This window comes from Grammomys surdaster, unplaced genomic scaffold (genome assembly GCF_004785775.1).
Source record: "Grammomys surdaster isolate TR1022 unplaced genomic scaffold, NIH_TR_1.0 126131, whole genome shotgun sequence".
NCBI classification, from domain to species: domain Eukaryota; kingdom Metazoa; phylum Chordata; class Mammalia; order Rodentia; family Muridae; genus Grammomys; species Grammomys surdaster.
This window is the reverse complement of record NW_021620939.1, coordinates 1,314,002-1,333,091: the sequence shown is the minus strand read 5'-3', so window position 1 is coordinate 1,333,091 and position 19,090 is coordinate 1,314,002. Positions and strand designations below refer to the sequence as shown.

Sequence of the window (19,090 nt, the reverse complement as noted above, 5' to 3'; positions counted from 1 at the left end):
TTTTTTTCTTAGATACTTGAATCATGAAATGGTTGGTATCTGAGTATCTTGAATTGTCAAGACCTACTATGTAGCTATTTCTTCCCACCTGAAACATTCTCTTCAGGTTAGAGGAAGAAGGGAGCTCTTAAGATGAAGTGAGCTATAGAAACTTGTATGGCTCAGAAGTTCATGAAAATTACAAGATTTACAAAGCCTCCTCCAAGGTCATATAAAGCAGAGATCAATTGCTGGGAAAGAGGTGACTCTCTGTTAGAGTTGCCTACAAGTTTCTAGGCGGTTCCAAAGATACAGCTTTTGTGAGTCTTCATCCATGATGGGTGTGTCTTTTGGTGATGTGGCTGCCTTTGAATTACCCATATTCCTATAATTTCTTACCAATACTCCTGTAATTAACCTGAATAAATTTATTGGTTCACCAACTAGAGTTGAGTAGAATCATCGCTTTGGGTTGTCATAGTGTCTAATGTGGAGTGAAGAGACATTTGTTCATGTTTTCCCAGGAGAAGTTACATAAGACTTCTTATTATAACTTTTTTTTCCTGCACTCCACTAATGTCCTGGCATCAATGAGTGGGCCATATAAACGATATGTAAGTTGAGGTAAAATTGACAGGTGCAGCAATCATGGAACATCCAGAAAATCCCCAGACTTCCTCATGTCCCACATTCAGGCCCTCATCTCTCTAAGCCTCTCTGGGTTCTGGTTCTAGGCAGGTGAAGTTTGGATTGACTAGGGCACAAAGCACAAGGAGTCACAGGGAAAGGACAGCAATCACATCCTCAACAGGCCAGTAACCAGGTAGCTGGACTACTTCATACTCCTGTATGCCTCAGCAGGGTCTGCACTTCAGATGTGGTCTGCAGAGAAACTGAACTGCTAAAATCAAGGACAGTCTCTAGTGGGAGAGAGAAGAAACCGCAACCCAGGAGCACCACCATCTACTCTGCACGGTTCTCTCCCTGCCTCAGCTCCTCAAGACAGGAGTCAGGGCCACTCACCAGCCGTAGTTGAGGTGTACTGATAGGGTTCTGACAGAAAGTGTGGGAGAGTGAGGACAAAGGCCCCTGCAGCCAGGAGGAGACCCCCTATGCCGATCATCCGTGGGCGGTTCACTCGGCTGCCAAAGTAGCTGACAAAGATGATGAGGGTAGCGTTGCTGATCTGCAGAGGAGAACAGGGGATTCAGTGAGAGTCAGGTCCCATTCTCCTCCAGCTAAGAAGAGACCCACCATAGCTCATCTAGGGAGAACATACAGGGAAGGGGTCTCCCAGCATTCGTCCAGTCCCTGACAAAGCCACACTAGCCTGGCCCAGTCGGACTTGCTTATGCTGTAGATTCACAAGCATCCGCTTTCCCTCCGACATCAGAAACCCATCTCGGCCTCAGCTTTTTGAACCAATCCAATGAAATTATCTGAAAACATGATGAACTAATCTAAACATTGAGCATCTATATAGAAACCTGAGTTTCTATATGTAGGATGCAAATGTTGGCAAGTGGGTGTGCTCACACGTGTGTGTGTGTGTGTGTGTGTGTGTGTGTGTATGCTATTCACCTCTCTCTCTCTCTCTCTCTCTCTCTCTCTCTCTCTCTCTCTCTCTCTCTCCACATCCCCAACTCTAGAAGCTCTAGAAGTATAGACACATGTCACTACTACACCTGGCTTTTTAAACGTAGGTTCTAGGGATGGGACAACTAGGTCATCATGCTTGCATAAACAGCACCTTACCAACTGCGCTCTCTCCCTAGCCCTTCTAGAAAAGTCTTTTGGGGCAAACCCCAAGGAAGCCTCCAAATCTGACTGGGTGCTGGAGTAATATATATATATATGTATATATATATACATATATGTATATATATGAGATTTTATTTATTTTATATATATGAATACACTGTAGCTATCTTCAGACACACCAGACCAGAAGAGGCATCAGATCCCATTACAGATGGTTGTGAACCACCATGTAGGTACTGTGAATTGAACTCAGGACCTCTGGAAGAGCAGTAAGTGCTCTTAACCACTGAGCCATCTCTCCAGCACTGCATATTTTTTTTTTAAATTAAACTTCTAAGTTGAATGAGGTCCAAAGTAATGGACCCAGGGACTCTGGACTGAACATCAGAAGAACAACCAAGCAATGTGCATGGCCCCAAGCACCATGCAACTACTCTCAATTCATACTTTCTGCTGGTTAATCTTTTAACCAGCAGACGAACTCGGGTCATCTGGGAAGAGGAAACTTCAAGCGAGAAAATATCTCTATCAGTTGGCCTGTAGACAAGTCTGTGGGACATCTTCCTTGATTAATGATTAATGTGGGAGGGGCTGGCCTAACGTGGGTGATGCCATTTCTGGTCAGGTGGTCCTGGGTTGTAATAACAAAGCAAGTTGAACAAGCTGAAGGAGGAAGGAAGCGAGAAGCTTTCCTGTATCATCTCTGCCTCTGCTCCAGCTTCAGACCCTACCCTGACTTCCTGTGAGGATAGCCTAGTGTGGAAGAGTAAGCTAGATAAGCCCTCTCTTCTCCAAGTTTCTTTTGGTCATGGTTTTATCACAGCAACTGAAAGAAAACTAGAACTTGACAGTCAAACAGTGTTATACCTCCACTCATGAAGTCAGGAGGTAACCTGAACCACAGAGGCCCATTTTAGATTGTCTACACCATTGTAAAGCAATCTTCTGGAAGAATGGGCTTCTGACTCAATAACTCTGCATCCCCCATCACTATCTTAAATTCTTCAAAACAAAGGACAAGGACCATACCACTTCCAAGTCCTGTCCAGTGTGGACATCAGGAGTACTGTGTTCCTCATGGTCCTTAGGAATGTTTCTTTGAGTCTACCACTTTGACCCTGCATGTCCTGCCTCTCCCTCACCCCCTTCTCATGGAGCCTACCGCCTACCTATGAGAGATTTATCTCTACACTTTCGTCTTAGCTTTTTGCCCATCTGTTCCTTTCTGCCTCCACAGCATCCAGGACAGTGTCTGGCCCAAAGTTGATGCTCGTTAACGTGTGTCAAGGAGCATGACCGTCAGACAGAGGCTGCGGCACATAGAGGAGGGTGTAAGGGTATGTGAGGTGTATGAGGAGACAGCCTCCTGGCTTTAGCAGGGAGCCTTCCAGCTTGAGGGTTCTAGAACATTCTGCAATGGATATCCAGAGTGAGGGGAAGCCTCTTCTTGAGCTTCTTGGGTTTCATTTCTTTCCTTTTTGCTTTGCTATTATTTTTCGTACGTGGACTGAAGCGTCAGACCATTTCAGTTGTAAGCTGACTCGAAAGAGCATGTGCATGACAGATGGTGGAGGGCTGCAAAACAAACTGAGGAAGAATGGTGGGAACGTGTGGGCCTGCACTCATCTGCAGAAGCTAGGACTGGTTTCTTTGTGGGTCGCTAGACCTGCTTGGGTATTGGCTTTTGCTCCGAAAGTTTTCTTCAGAAGTGCACCTTTGAGAGAGTTATTCATTCTTTTCCCATTTAAAAGCACACCTCAAAACTGCAGTTGTTCTAGCCAAGGAGAGGACTCCAGGCCTCACCCTCAGAGTGCCTCTAGAACAGCTCCGTCTATGTGCTGGTGTTAAACATTTGCAGTCTGGCATAAAGCCCATTAATAGCACACTCTGCCCTTCTGGGTTGCAAAAAACAAAGGGCTCTAGGTACTAGAGGTACCTAGGGCTCTAGGGATCCAACCCACCTTGTCTGTTCATCCTTCAGTGTCGTGTCAGAGTGGACAATAGGAGCAGCTGCTTGTCAAGGCCAAGTTACCCATGGGTTCTCTGTTCAAGCCCCTTGAACTACCATAGGCATTCTGTATCCTTTCATATCACCTGGGCCAAGGAAGGCTTTGAGATTGGAGCTTCAGTCTGAAGGTCTGTACTCACTACACACTCAGATGACCTCACCCATCCCTGCACTAGGCTGGACTTCCTTTACACACCCCTGGCCACACACACCACCACCACCACCAGCAGCAGCAGCAGCAGCAGCAGCCTTCAGACTCCATGTGTTCCTGGACCACAGCTTTATTCCAAGCATTCAATGATGCAGATAAAAGCTTACGTGTGGAATCATCGTTTTGGGTCCTCTTGACTGCTGTAAGAGAGGGTCTGTCCCATATGCTAGATCTCATTTGTTTAGTCAAGGAGCCTAGAACATGGTGTGAGATGAATCCAGAGGCTGCGTCTGGACTCATCAAGAACTGTGGGTGACTTGTGATACATTCAAGAACCAGGGCCGGGCTTTGGTGACATAAATCTCAAAGGTTTGTTTCCTTGCTGTCTGTTGTCTATGAGGACAATATTAAATCAAAGGCCAAAATTTAGGGGTGGTGTCCTGCACTAGGATGTAAACCCCACCCCTGATATGCACCTCTCAGGGGTTAGGACAGTACCTACAATGAAATATTGTCAAGAGCTTCCCACTCAGGGCTGGAGAGATGGGTCAGTACTTAACAGCACTTGTTGCTCTTGCAAAAGGCCCAGGTTCAATTCCCACCACCTACATAATGGTTCACAGTCATCCATAACTCCAGTTCTAGGCACTCCAATGCCTTCTCCTGGTCTCCTCAGACACCAAACATCTATGTGCTACACATACATACATGCAGGCAAAACACTCACACATACAATAAGCAAATATAACTTTAAAAAAATCTATTAGAATAAAAGGCCTCCCACTCACCTCATTCAAACTGGAGATGAGACCGGAGGAAGAACTGGAGAGCCCGAAGCGTTTCTCGATCGTGGTGAGGCTGCTCTTGAAGTAGGCACTGTAGAGCAGCTGACAGAGCTGTAGCAGGCCATGGCAAAGCACGAATACCTGGGTGATAGACGACAGGCCTGTGAGGTCTCTGCCCAGTGTCCCAGGTACCTGCCCAATCTTCTATCCAGGGCTCTCTGGGGCAATTGGTACTGTCTTCTCATGGAAATACTTCCCTGGATGGATCTGAGAGTGAGACCCTATCTCTTGTCTCCCAAGTTGGCTTGAAACTCTCTTTGAAGCTGAGGATGACCTTGAACTTCTGACCCTTCTGCCTCTACTCTGTGCTGAGCTCACAGGCCTGTGCTACCACATTCTGTTTCCATGCTGTGCTGGGGGTTGAAACTAAGGCTTTGTGTATACCAGGGCAAGCACTCTACCTAATGGGCTATAACTGTTGTCACAAAGAGCCCACTAAAACCATGGGGAATGCCATTCACAAGCAAGGTCCTCCCACTTAGACAAGTGTCAGTGGCCTTTGCCACCTTGAGTTTCTCCCTAACCATATTGTAATTTTATCATGGACTGCTAGTTGGTCTTCGTCTTGTGCCCTGAGAGGGCTGAAGGTCATTCTTTACTCAATCTGGACCTCGGTTTGGATGCTCCGCTTCTCCTGGCATGTCCTCCATTCCCAACCTCCATCCTTCAAGGCCCAGGAAGTTCTTATGTCTCCAGGAAGGTGGTTTGACAGAATCTTCCAACCACCTACTTAAATGGATATCCTCATTCTGTCTTACCGGGGTTTTTATCAGCGCTATCTTGACCTCTTACCAAGAACATTTCTGACTGGTCATGTTCCCCTCTGGATGATACTCAAGGCCTTGGAGAAATAATCAAAGGTTAATTGTCACTGTGTCCTAGCTGGCCTCAAATGCCTTGTCCTGTGTGTACTGAGTAAACGTGAGTTCCATATTGGACAGGGTTAGATATCATGTTGCAAATATGGAAGAAGAATTTGATGCTGTCCTCAGCTCTAGGGTGTGTCCTACTAGGATCTCAGCTGTTGCATGAACAGGCACCAAGCCGCAAGTCCCACATCCTTAAGCTATGCTTGGAAGGTTTCCTTTGGGGAGCGTTTTTCCTCCAGGGAAGGGTAGGGTGCTGTTATGTTTCATACTCTGCCAAAGTTATTCTCTGAATTGAAGGGCTGGTGTCTGAGAAGAGCAACTGAGACTCCACCTTCATGGTCGTTTCCCTCCAAAAACTGAGCTGGGGCCTCCCTCCACCTGTGGAATTTCCCAGCTGCTAGGACAGAGCCTTGGCAAGGCCAACTTGAGGCTTCTGTGACAGAGTCCAGAACTCACTGCATGTCCATCTGTATTCACGGCCTCTAAATTCAAGAAGGCCACAGTACTCAGGAAAATAGATACCTCTTCAAACTGCTGCCTGCCTCTGAGCCCCAGCTCCCTCACCAGAAGCAGCAGCGAGCCTACTGGGGGCCAGAGGAATCTCTCCAGTCCTGCCTCTCAGAAAGTGTCTCTTGTGTTTTCTTTCATTGGCTGGAATAGTTTTAATACTTTTTAAACATTTATTTTATGTATATGAGAACACTGTAGCTGTCTTCAGATACACCAGAGGAGGGCATCAGATCTCATTACAGATGGTTGTGAGCCACCATGTGGTTGCTGGGAATTGAACTCAGGACCTCTGGAAGAGCAGCCAGTGCTCTGAACCATGGAGCCATCTCTCCAGCCTCTATTTTTAATATATTATGATAAAATAGTTTTTGAGAGTGAGTTTTTGTCCCAGTTTGTTTTCCAAAATGGAGAAACTGTGGTCATTGCAGAAAGTCAAACAGGGATTTGAAGCAGAAGTCATGAGAAGCTTTGCCCTCTGACTTTCTCAGACTCATTCTCACAGCACAGGATCACCTTCCCAGGGAACGGTGGGTACCGTCATGGTGGGGTGAGCTCTCCTACATTAACTCACAATCAAGTCAACCCCACACAGACATGCCCACAGATCAACTCCATAAAGACAATTACGCAACAAACATTCTTTGAGGGAGTGGTGATGTCAAGTTGACAGATGATACTAACTAGGCCAGAGAATATTAGTGAAGATAGGATAAAGGTATCGTTGTTGGTATTGGTGTTACTAGGGAAGTCTCACAGGACACGTGAGAAGGGACCAGATCAAAGACTCCCACGGAAGTTGAGCTGTCGTTGACTCTAAATGGAAGAAAGTACAGAAGCCAAGGATGCAAGGCCATAGGTAAAAGGGGGCCCAAGAGAAGCACAGTGTGAGAAGGAAGAATATCGGGGTCAGAGTTAGTATACTTTAGTTTCTGAGGGTTGAGTTTAGAGAAGACCCATCTCTCTTCCTTTCAATTAGTACTGAATTAACAGGCGTGAGTAATTCCTACAAACTTCCTCTGTTGTCTCCTGAGAGGAAGATGGGGATGGTGGGAGAGAAACTGGCTCAAAGCCTTTCCTGAAAGATACGCCTTTGCTATTTCCAGTAAGTGCTAGATTTCCGCATCTTCACTCCCGGGCTATAGTGAGGACGCTTTCCATGTCCTTTTGTCACAATTCTCACGCCAGTGGTAGCCACTGCAGCTGTGGCCAGATTGGACACCTCATGGATGCTCTGGCAGAGGTGCTGATGTGGGTCTGAGCCCCATACACCAGGGGATGCAGCAGATGAAGACAGATGAGATGTGCTACTGTAACAGCAGGAGAAAATGCCGGGGAAAGAGAAAGCCAGAGAGGGGTGGGTTGACAGAGCTTGCTGGAAGGGGCCACACCCAGGGTCACAGGCACCTGGCTGTGCATACTATTTCATGAGGATAGAACCAGGAGACCATGTCTTTGTCTGCTCTGACTTACCAAATACTCATAACCACCAGGAGAGGAAAAAAATGACCACCTGCCAGTGGGAAAAAAAGAAGTGGTGAATACCAACCCCTGAAGAGGGCATGGCTTGAGGGTACATGTAGATTAACAGTGGAGAAGTGGGGGTGTGCTAGCTGGGTTACAATCTCCCTCTACTTCACTCAGGGCAGCCAACCTGGTGTACGAACTTTTGGGTTTGGGAGTCAAACAGGCCTAGGTTCGGACCCTGGCTCTGCATGGACTCTTTGGGTACCAACGGGTCACTCTGAGCCACAGTTCTTTCAACAGTGCCCAGGAGTGAAAACACTCCAGTGGAAAGGATTACCCAGAGGCTGTGTTTGGGACTCCTGGCTCCATGCTGGATCCACAAGCTGCCCGAACTCATTCCCTTCCTCACACCTAGTAATGAACTTTTTCTCTATGGCTTTCAGTTCTGCGCCATGAGAAGCGGTAGCTTTATGTGCTATGTTCAGGGTGTTCCAAAGATGGCTCCTTGCTCCACACACTCCAAATCCAGTGGGATTCCCAGGAGAAAAACGTCTGGAGATTGGTGCATACTGTAGCCATCCCCCAGGAAAATCTGCAATTATGTTAGCATGTCAAAGGTTTCATTACAGACCTTTTCAGCTTTGTTTAAGCCAATTTCCCCCATATACCTTTGTGTGTATGTGTGTGTGTGTGTGTGTGTGTGTGTGTGTGCGCGCGCGCGCACTTATGCTTGTGCGTGCTTGCGTGTGCATAATACATGAAGATCTGAAGTCAACCCCTTAGGAGCCACCTGCCTTGTTTTTGAGTCAGTGACTCTCGCCGGGACTTGGAGGTGGTGAATTAGGCAAGGCTTGCTGGCCATGGAGCTCCAGGGATCCACTGTGTCTGCCTCTCCAGCACTGGGCTTACAAGCTCACAGCACCACACATGGTTTTTTACATGGATGCTGGAGATCAAACTCTGGCTTTTCTGCTTTCCAGGCAAATTCTTTACTTGCCTGAGATCCCAGAACCCGGCCCACCCTTCTTTATCTATAAGAAGCTAAGTGCTTCATACCGCTCCATTTAACAAAAGAAAGAACGCTCCAAAATACTCCACAGAAAGATAAGGAAAGGTAAACAGAGATTCATTACTACGATCAGCCACTTTCCATCTCATCCATCCATTCTCGTTCCTTTCCCAGGCATTCCTTGCTTCTATAGATTGTATAACACACAAGATTTCCCCTTTATTGATATTTCCCCAACAGGCTCTAGACTTCCAGGAGAAAATATGATGGAGATTTTTAGAACAATTAATCCCCTAGTGTTTGAAGCAATACCTGGTTGAGAGGAGGCAGGTGAGCATCACGTCTTCAAAACATCACAGTAACCTATGGTCTAGAGTCATGAGATGAGCCACTCAGGGTGCTGCAGGTTCATCACAATGACCAGTTTCTGTCATTTATAGAATCCCCCTTTGACATGGCTGTAAACTGCAAGCGTGGTTCAGCTGTCCCCCTTCCTTCCTTGGCTCACTCAGAGTGGCTCCTGAGTATTCCAAACCCAAACAGCAAAAGTTAAAGATTTGCAACTATGTATACAGGGACTTTCTGATGTGGTTGAAGTCATCTACATTTTTATAGCAGTGATATTTATACAGGTAGAGTCTGTACTTAAAGCCTCTGCATTTTATTCTAGGCAAACCAGACCTCAGCAAAATTGACTAAAGGAAAATTCCCTTGAAGACTGAGTCACAGGCATGAAGGTTTTCAAAATAATATCCTGACACTTTGAAGGGCATTCCGGAAAGTTTTCTGGTTTTGTTGTTGTTTTAAGGTATGAGCATTGACAACATTGTGAGAATGCTTGTTTACTCAAGGGCCCTATGCTGAAAGGTTCAAAACCCATGTAAATATTTAGACTTGTGTGTGCATGCTAACCTGAGAAGGAAGGAAGGGAGGGAAGGAGGGAGGGAGAGAGGGAGGGAGAATATGTGTATAATTAACATGGCACTCTTACAGGTACATCTCACAGAGGACGTCAGCAAAGGCATCCTCTTCTGGGGAACTTTCTTGCAGAGCTGGCTGTGAGGAAGGCTCTCAGACATCCAAACGTTCAAGTCATGTTCAAAGCTCCATTCCCCAGGCCCCGTTCCTCAATCCTAACAAATCTGGAGGGTGTGGCAGGGAGAGTAGAGGAGAAAGAAGCAGAGAAATTAAAGTGGCCATTAAAGACCTAAGGAAGACTGAGAGGATGCTCATGACGGTAGGGAGAGAGGTCTGGAGCCCAAGACAAGTTTCAGTGACATGTGGAGGACAACTGAACAGTAAACACTCAGGTTGAGGGAACCCAGAGAACTCAGGATAAATGGGAAAGGGTCAAAGGACACCCCAGACACAGTTTTGTTTGGCCGGTTTTCATTGTCATGTTCATGACTCGTTTTTTCTATTCTGGACATTGGATGGGTAACTAGCATTAGACCACAGAAGTACTGGCTGGCTCTGAAGCTGCCAGGCAGGTCTGTCGTGTGAACCCATCAGGTTATACCCCAGCTAATGGCTGCTCCTGCTGTCACCCAGCTCTGACTTAGTGAACACAATTCTCAGAGAGTGAGGACTCTGCCCTCATGAGTCCTCATGACCACTAGGATGTGATTTCACTGGGGTGATGGGAGCTGGTTAGCAGGATAAAAAGCCTTAAGCAACCTGAGGGTGGCCTGACTGAGCATCAGCTGATGACATCCCAGTGTTTCTAGGTAGCAGTTGTCTGTGTCCCAAAGATTGTCATGGTGGACTAGAATAAGCAGTCCTTCCCAAAGGAGGAAGGGAAGGAAGGACGGATGGAGGGATGGAGGGATGGAGGGAGGGCCAGAGGGAGGGAGAAAAAAACAGACAGAGAAACATTCCTCTCATGCCACATGAGTGTGGGGTGTTTTGGGTTATGCCCAGGCTGCTCTGAGTCCTCTGCTGCCTGCTTTAACGTCTTTGACCTCAGAGAGCACTTGGGAGATAGCTCAGCCTGTGGGATGTTTGTATAGCAGCCAATCAGTCCCCAGAACCCCTGGGGAAAAAACCCAAAAGAGTTGGGTGAAGTGGTGTGCACTGTGTGAAATCCCAGTACTGCGATGGCAGAGATGCTGTCTAGACAGCCTAGCCTAATGGAAGAGATCCAGATCCTAGAGAAAGATGCTGTCCTAATGCAACAGCATACATCCTGAGGCTCAGAGGCCATTCTCTTCCTCTTTCCTCTCTAAGCTGGAGCTGACTGCAACCTAGGATGGCAGGAATACTACTGTGCAGAGGAATGGAATTCTTGAACAGAAGAATTTCAAATCACCCTGAACCCCCAGACTAGAGGTGAGCAGCTCCAGCCCCTAGGGACTCCTGGCCTCTGTCAATCAAATTCCACTCAGTACGTTAAAATCTGTTTCTATTTCTTTACATGCTTTGTTTTTCCCCTCCATCGTATAATCTATACAACAACATGTAAATGTTTTAAAAACTGAAGCAGCACAGAAGGGCTCAGAGTAGCAAACTTTAGGTTACCCACCGCTGAACACCCCTCCCTGTGCCTCCCAGTCTGACCCATCTATCAATACTTCAAAACTATTGTCCACACCACAGAAACTATTGAGTTCCCTCATCCATTCATAGTGTGTCCCTCTTTGTAATTGTTGCTGATTCTTTTTTTTATCATCCTTAATCACTGTTTTCATCATAATGGGGATGCGGGACCTGAGGGCAGATGAGCATATATGCTCAGTCTACCATCTTGAATTTTAAACCCAATCCATTCCCATCCTTTGCCCCTAATTTTTTAACGAATAAAGGAGGACTCAGAGAAGCATATTTAATAAACGCCTCATAAATAGAAAATATTCTATATGTGTATGTATACATTTTCTGTGTTCCTCCTACTTGCAAGATAAGACATTTATATCAGTCTTTCATGGAGCAGAATCATTTAAGAGAAAGCCTGTTTTGTAACAAGGTGTTGGCTACCTCATACAGTTTACTGTCCACTGTACTGAAATTGGAGGACAGCGTGGTGTGGGTGTACTTTTGTATCACAGTGGTGTCAAGAACATCATTAGAGACCATCTATTATATGCTGGGCAGTGGACTAAACTGTCAACCTCCAAAGTACAAACAGATCCTCCTATCCTCCAGTACACTCGAGTTATGATACTGTTATCTAGCTGGCTGAATCTTGTAGAGCAACGTGTGCCTCTGACTGCAGGCATCCAGCCTGTTGGTGGTTCCGATTCTATGTGCACTCCTTTCCATGTACACTTCCCTGCCCACAGCTCAGCTCATCCTCCTTGCTGGCTGGCAGTTGACCAGTGGTTAAGTGCTGAATGGTGAGGTCCAGGTTCAAGGTACCCTATTGCAACACAGATAAAGATGTTTTCTAATGTCATCTGACATTTCAGAAAGCTAATAAAAGAGAGAGAGGGAGTTGGTGCTTCTGAGATCCACCTGAAAGCCCCCCCCCGACCCAGAGTTGGAAGAGGGATAGTACATTCTTCTTACTGTCTTTCCAAAGGGACAGTAGGACATAAAACAAAGACGTGATCTAGGATGAAAGGCCTGCAACAGTCAGGGAGCCTGCCTAAGCCTCCTGTACCTTCTTCGGGGCATAATCAGTGCCCCACTGGGGAGTGTCTCTTTCACAAAGTCATTCAGGAAATCAAGGATATGCCCATGCAGGAAGAATGTCTGCACAAGATAACACTCAGATTTAAAATAGCCAGCCTGGGCTCAAAGTTGACGTCCTTTGGAGGAGAAATAAGCCAAAGTAGTGTCAGGATTGTTAGTATTGTTATGAACTAGAAAAGCCCTTTGTCCTGTTGGCGGCTCTTGGGGGGGGGGAAGAAAAGAGGAAGAAAAAAAGAAAGCATCAGAACAATCTAAAAAGGAACATGGAAGATACAAGACACCTCCTGTCCCTTCACAGGAAAGGAATCGGGTAACTTGGGGATCTGCATCTGGAATTATATTCTCACTGGAAAGGACCTTTGATAAGGTGGGATCCTAGGGTGTCCTCTGAAGTAAAAGGAGATGTAGAATTTCACTGTGGACATGAAGTCTGTGACTTCCCATGCTGCACCCTCATTTTAAAGCTGAGGCATAAAGGAGAGAAGCAGTGGAAATCCTGAACCCCAAACCACACCAGGAACCCTAAACGGCATCCTGCACTGGCTGTTCCGAGATGCTCTGGTTCTCCCATTCTGGGGTTGAGGTGGGGCTTCCTGCTTTGTACTCAGAACCAGGAATGTGTGAGGTGGTGGTGGAGGTGACATGGAAGAGCAGGCTGACAGAGACTGCCTGAGGGATTAAAGTGCACGCATGTGAGACTCTATGGATTTATCATATTAACTAGAAGAATGTTTTCCCGGGCAAATAAACACTTGGAAATAAAATTATCCCTGGTGTTCATGTCAATATATGCTTGAATTCTTTTTCAGAGATTCTGAAAAGCTTTTTTTTTCCTTTTAAGACTGTAAAACACTCCTTAGTGGAGAACAAGTACCATCTTGTGTTTGGGGGAAGTTGGCTCCTAGTCACCTGTTAGATTGAAAGGAAGCCGCAGTTGTCGAACGTGCCTTGGATGCATTTATGGCAGGGAAAGGACATTCAGACCCTGTTGAATATGGAAACTTTGCTATTTTATATCCTTCCTCATCTTTGTTCTGGTAACAAGATGGGATGTCAATATTTTTTTTCTCACATCCTGGAAGGGTTTGAAGATAAAGCCTGTCCCTTCCTGCCTCTAAGCAAAGGGCAGCCAGTTTTTTAGACAGAAAAAGTGCAAACTATAATACAAAGACAGTCTCACAAGAGTCCAGGACCTTAGGAGCCGACCTCAAGGGAGGGGTCTTATAGTCCTATCAGTGGGCAATGGCCGCCAGGGAGCTCTGAGGGATGGCACTTGGGGCCTTTATATCATTTTCTTTGTCTCTGTTATGTTTCCATCTTTCTTTCTCAGACCTGGCATGTTCTCACTTTCACATCAACAGGCCAACACATGGTACACATTCAGTAATGCTTGCAAACCTAGATAATCTCACATGACCCTGTGGAGAAGGTGACGAGGGCCCAGGGCAACTTGCAAACCCATCTCGTTTTGTAGCTGGCAAATGACAGCACCCAAGAGACACTAAGTCATACCACTCCTCCATTGTGTGACAATGTCTACTTTTCTGAGGGCTCAGAGGAAGGAGGTGCCACAGACATTGTTTTTGCTGAGGTTGACAGTACCTGACCATCACATCAATGGGCTCTCCAAAAACTACCTAGGTTCTATAGGACTCCCCTATTCCCTCTCTCCTTTCTACCCCACCTCCTACCGGTCTCTCTCTTGTCTCTGTCTCTGTCACTCTCTCCCTCTCTCCATCTGAGATAGGGTGTAGCTATATAGCCCAGGCTAGCCTCAAACTCCTATCTCCCAAGTGTCAGGATCACAAATGTGCGCCACTGTATCAGCTAATTCAACAAGGATCAGCCCTGGACTATGTGATGTCACTTCCTCTAGGTGTTCTGTTTCTATTGTAAAAGCTTTAGTGAGAGATGTCTTCTCTATCCTCCAGATGTTGATGGTGCCCAGGCTGTATATCAGTGCTTCCACATGCACCTTCCTTTGACTGCTTGCTCACCTGTGGGAGCGCGGATGCTTACTGAAGCCCTTCCTCCCCAAGCTTACTTCCTCTCAACTGTGCCCCTCTGATTTCCACTGATTTCCTATCAAGTCAATGCCCTGTCATTCCTGCCTTCCTACAGTGTTTTCTGGATTCTAGTTTTTGCCCTTGGTGACTCCAAGCCAAATCTCAAATTTTGTTACATTCTTCTTCATCTATGTTGGTCCCCTCCAGTCCCTGACACCAGCAGCTGGTGACATCATCTGGCTCACAGACACATCCTCCTTCTCATTTTCTATACCTGCTCTTTCCTCATTCTGATCTATTCTTTAAACAGCAGTCAGAGAAGTCTTTTGAGAAACCTTTAACTGGAGTAGGACATTCACACAGGAAATGCATATGTTGTAAGAGTACAGTTTGAAGATTCCTAATCTGGCTATAGTTGAAGAACCCATAATAAAAACTAGATCATTACCAGCTTCCCCAAAGATCCCTGGGATCCTTCCTGCCTCCAAGGTAGCAACTCTTCTGAATTACAAGAGCTCCAGGCATTGTGTCCTTGAACTTTGTTGAAAGGTGTGGGACTGCATAAGGGTATCCTGGGTCATGGTTGACCAGGTACCTAGAACCCCGAGATTCTCCGTGGAATTCTGCGTGAGAACCGGCAGGAGTTCGGTCCCTCCCATCATCCAGGATCCTAAAAAGCAGTCACATAGATCTCCATAGAGTCACATAGGCCAGGCTATAGGCCTCAGGCCCTAGGGATTTACATACTAATGAAGGCCAGAGGGCAGAGCAAAATAAACATTCCTCCCCCAGATCCTCCTCCAATCCTCCCCCTTTCTCCCTCCCTATATAACTCGGGACTGCCCTGAGTTTTTGGGGGGTACGCCTAGATCCATCTATTATCCGCCATGACAATAAACCTTTTTGGAACCAAGGACTTCCTCGTGTTACTGGGGCCTGCTGCCACCAAGGCCCTCAGGCCACTGAAACCATAGGACCCCCTCCCTAATGTGGGACCTGCCACGCGGCGGAAGCCCCTCTGGGGCTTGTGCCGCTGTGGCGGCCTTTTTAAATTTTCCCCACAGAAAGGGTCTTTTAAGTGGCATCATCATTGAAAATGGAGACCAGAGTCTGCTGTGACAGGGACAAGTCTGTGGGTTCCCACTACTTTGGATGAAAATCCGAGCCCAGTGCCCAGCTTACAGTGCCCTTCACACTCAAACTCTTGTCCACCTTCCCCTCCCTGTTAGCTTCCCAGGACAGTGGTCACAACCCAGTGCTGAAGTGTGTCGGTAAACAGAAAGAGTGAAGTTGCTGGGGCAACAAATGTTGGTGAGAAATGCTCTCTTCTTTGACAGTTCTTCACTCTCATATCTTCCTTGTGTGTGTGTGTGTACATGTAGTGTGTATGTGCATGCATGTGGGGGGTGCATATGGTGTGTATGAGTGTATGTGCATGTGGTATGGATGTGTTCATGCATGTGTGAGTATGTGCATGTGCATGTGCGTGCGTGTGTGTGCGTGTGTGTGTGTGTGTGTGTGTGTGTGTGTGTGTGTACACATATGAACATCTGTATATGGAGGCCAGAGAACAACCTCAGTTGCTGTGGTGGTAAATGTTGTCCCTTATAAGAGTTTCCTTGGTCATGGTGTCTCTTCACAGCAACAAAACCCTAACTAAGACAGTCACCATCCTCTTCTTTGAGACAGGGTCTTCCACTGACCTGGAGTTGAGAAGTAGGATGAGCTGATTGGCCAGCGAGCCTCTGGATCCCCTTGTTTGTGCTCTCTCCCAGTCAATGCTGGGATGACAAGAACCTCCACCACCACACTCAGTTTTATGGAGTTTTAAAAATTTATTTATTTATTTATTCATTCACTTTCCATCCTGATCATAGCCCTCCATCATACCAGTCCCCCCTCCACATGGCCCCTTTCCCCCACCCCTCCTTTTCACCTTTGAGAAAGAGAAGGTCCTCCACAGGTTACCAACCTATCCTGGTACCTCAAGACCCTGCAAGACGAGGCACATCCTCTCCCACGGAGGCCAGACAAGTTCAGTTAGGGGAACAGGAGCCACAGGCAGACAACAGAGTCAGGGTAAGTCCCTGTTCTAGTTGTTGGGGGATATGCATGAAGACTAAACTGCACATCTGCTATATCTGTGCAGCGGGTAGGGGTAGGTCCAGCCTGGGTATGCTCCTTGGTTGGTGGTTCTGCCTCTGGGAGCTCCCAAGGGTCCAGGTTAGTTGACTCTGTTGGTCTTCCTGTGGAGTCCCTGTCCCCTCAGGTTTCTTCAATCCTTGGTCCTTGGTATTATTTTCTGGTGTGGACTCTGAGGATTGAACCCTGGCTCTTCATGCTTGTGTGACAAGCACCTCACTGCCTGGTCTGCCTTCCCAGCCTCTGGTCCCTCTTTTCAGTAACTCAGCAGGCTACTATCAAGGGCTGCCCCTGACCTACAGCTCTGCACAGTTCCTTCAGGGAAGCCAGCCCGGAGGGCAATCATAATCACTTCCAGTGGTCAGGGCCCTAGGCATTCCCAGCACCCAGCACACACCTGTCACCAGCAAGGTTCGAAGGAAATGACCACAGAAGCAGGGTAAGCATGAGGAAGAAGTAAACCTCTCCAGAAACACTAAAGACCAGAGTGAAGGCAAGGACTGAGTGTGAGTGAAGGACCCCACTCGTTACCCAGACATACAAAAGCTAGCATTAAATGCATACAAATACAAACTTGTCAAATTAGGTTGTAAATTCACTGTAGAAGAAGGTGCTTTCCTTTTCCTGTAGCCATGCCTCCCCTTAAAAGTTCTAGAGACAAAGAAATGTACAAATTTCTTTGTAATCAATCCTTGTGGGTTGATTCTTTTATTCTCTTCAACAAACTCATCTCCATGTGGAGAAGTGAAGCCTTGAACTCAGTTTTGACTTTTGGTCCTTCCTGTGGGTCTAATTTGGCAGACAGACAATGGGCTGTCGAATTTTTTCTGGACATGAGAAACAGAGTATAAAGCTGTTCCCCTGGAGTACCCAGGAAAGAAGAGCTGAGCAAGTCCCATCAGACATGAGTCAGTGCCCTGGCAGTATGGGAAAGAGCTTTCATTCAGGAAAACCCCTGCCCAGGGCAGTCTATGTCCACCCACCACCCATTCATCCTCTACAGCAACAGCAGTTCTCAGGAGACCTTCCGATAAACCGGCACACACTTGCTGGAAGCCACGGAGGAGGTCTGAGAACAGTTTCAGTCTGTAGTAGGTCCCCAAACAGACGTATGAGAGTCATAGAAGATGAGAGACATGGAGGAGAGGACCTGAGGGACACGTATGTGTGTGGGGGAAGGGCGTTATGCAGACAGCTGCCTACCTCCCTTGAATGGATCCCTGCCCCTACTCACTGTCAACACTGTCTCCTCTGGCTGCTCTCAGGTAAAGGTCCTTTCCAGGTTACAGCACTCCAGAGTTTATACATCCATATCCACAAGTGAGCCTTCCCCCGACTCACTGCTCACAGGCCAGGTCCTTCTCCATCAACAGCACTCACAGGCAGACATGCTCATTCTTACGTGGGAACAAAACACGCTCCATCATGGTCACCTCCTATCCCCTTCCCAGCTTGCCAGAGGACCCACAGAACTACAGGCAATCTTCACAGATTCCTCCATCACTCCAAACATGGTGTCAGTCCCCTGAAAGCTTGGTCCATTGGAGCCAGTGTAAGATAAACCAGAGCGCATTACCCCCTCTCTCCCCTAGGCAAGGAAGAGGATGATAGGAAGAGACAAAAGCTCTTACCCAACATTCAGATCTCTGCATTCCATCAGACACCTCAGGAGAAAGAAATGCTTCTCTGCCTTGGGCTGTGAGCACAGTTCTACCACATGACCTCTGGTGGATCATGAGATGCTTCTGCCACTGGTGGTCTGACTTTACCAATGAAGTACCAAAGGCATGGGCCTAAAGGCTCCTGTGCAGGTGACTGTGGCAGGGAAGCCAGGCTGTACACCTGTCACAAGCATCACAGTTTCTATATCTCTTCCATAGCTCTTCTCCCCTCCAGCCTTACAAGTGGTCCCAGTATATCTCACTGCGGTCTTACTGCATCCTTTCAGGACTCACAGAAAACAGTAAGGACACGCTCTGTCTCCATCCTCCTTCCTGAGTATTGCAGGTTGGATTATGCTTTCCAGAAAGATATATTAGCCTACTAACTCCTGGCTTCTGGATTATTTGGAGATGGGTCCTTTGGAGCTATAATCAAGATGGTGATTATTGAGATAGTGGAGGCGCCCAGCCTCTGACTTTTGCCCATAAGAGGACATTTCTTTGAGGAGAAGAACTTCATCCTGAAGCATACAGGTCCTGGCATTTTGTTCATAGCAAATGTTGAACCAAATACAAATGATTCTTGGTTCTTTATCTACACTGCAAGGCTGAGCAGCTAAGGACGAACATGGTCTTTGGGAGGGTGAAAGCAGGCGTGAGCACCATGGAAGCCATGGAGCATTCTGGGTCCCAGAACAGCAAGGCCAGTGAGAAGATTATCATTTCCGACTGCAGGCAACTCTAATTCTTTTGAATTGTAGGCATCTTACCCGTCAGACCATTTCTTATGGAGCTCAGGAGAGCGCCCCCACACCATCTGCCTGCAGTACCCCGTAACTTCTGCTCCTGCCGAAGTTCTTTGGGTTCCATATTTTCCTCATTCCTTCCAAGTCTAGCTGGATTGCAAGGTTAAGTTTATAATTTTGAATAAAACTAAGCAAGGGGGGGAAGGGGAGGGAGGGAGAGAGAAGGAGAAGAAGGAGGAAGAGGAGGAGGAAGAGGAGGAAGAGGAGAAGGAGAAGGAGAAGGAGAAGGAGAAGGAGAAGGAGAAGGAG

At 47.0% G+C, this 19,090-nt stretch overlaps 1 protein-coding gene across 1 annotated transcript in view; it reads right to left on the bottom strand.

Moving 5' to 3' along the window:
* Positions 1-19,090, bottom strand: part of Slco2a1 (solute carrier organic anion transporter family member 2A1) — a 75,950-nt gene that overhangs the window by 37,453 nt on the left and 19,407 nt on the right. The window contains exons 2-3 of the mRNA XM_028756859.1: positions 4,688-4,825; positions 1,003-1,165 (exon numbers count right to left, since the gene is read on the bottom strand). Of these exons, the coding sequence (XP_028612692.1) occupies positions 1,003-1,165; positions 4,688-4,825 (301 nt within the window). The remainder of the gene's footprint in view (positions 1-1,002; positions 1,166-4,687; positions 4,826-19,090) is intronic.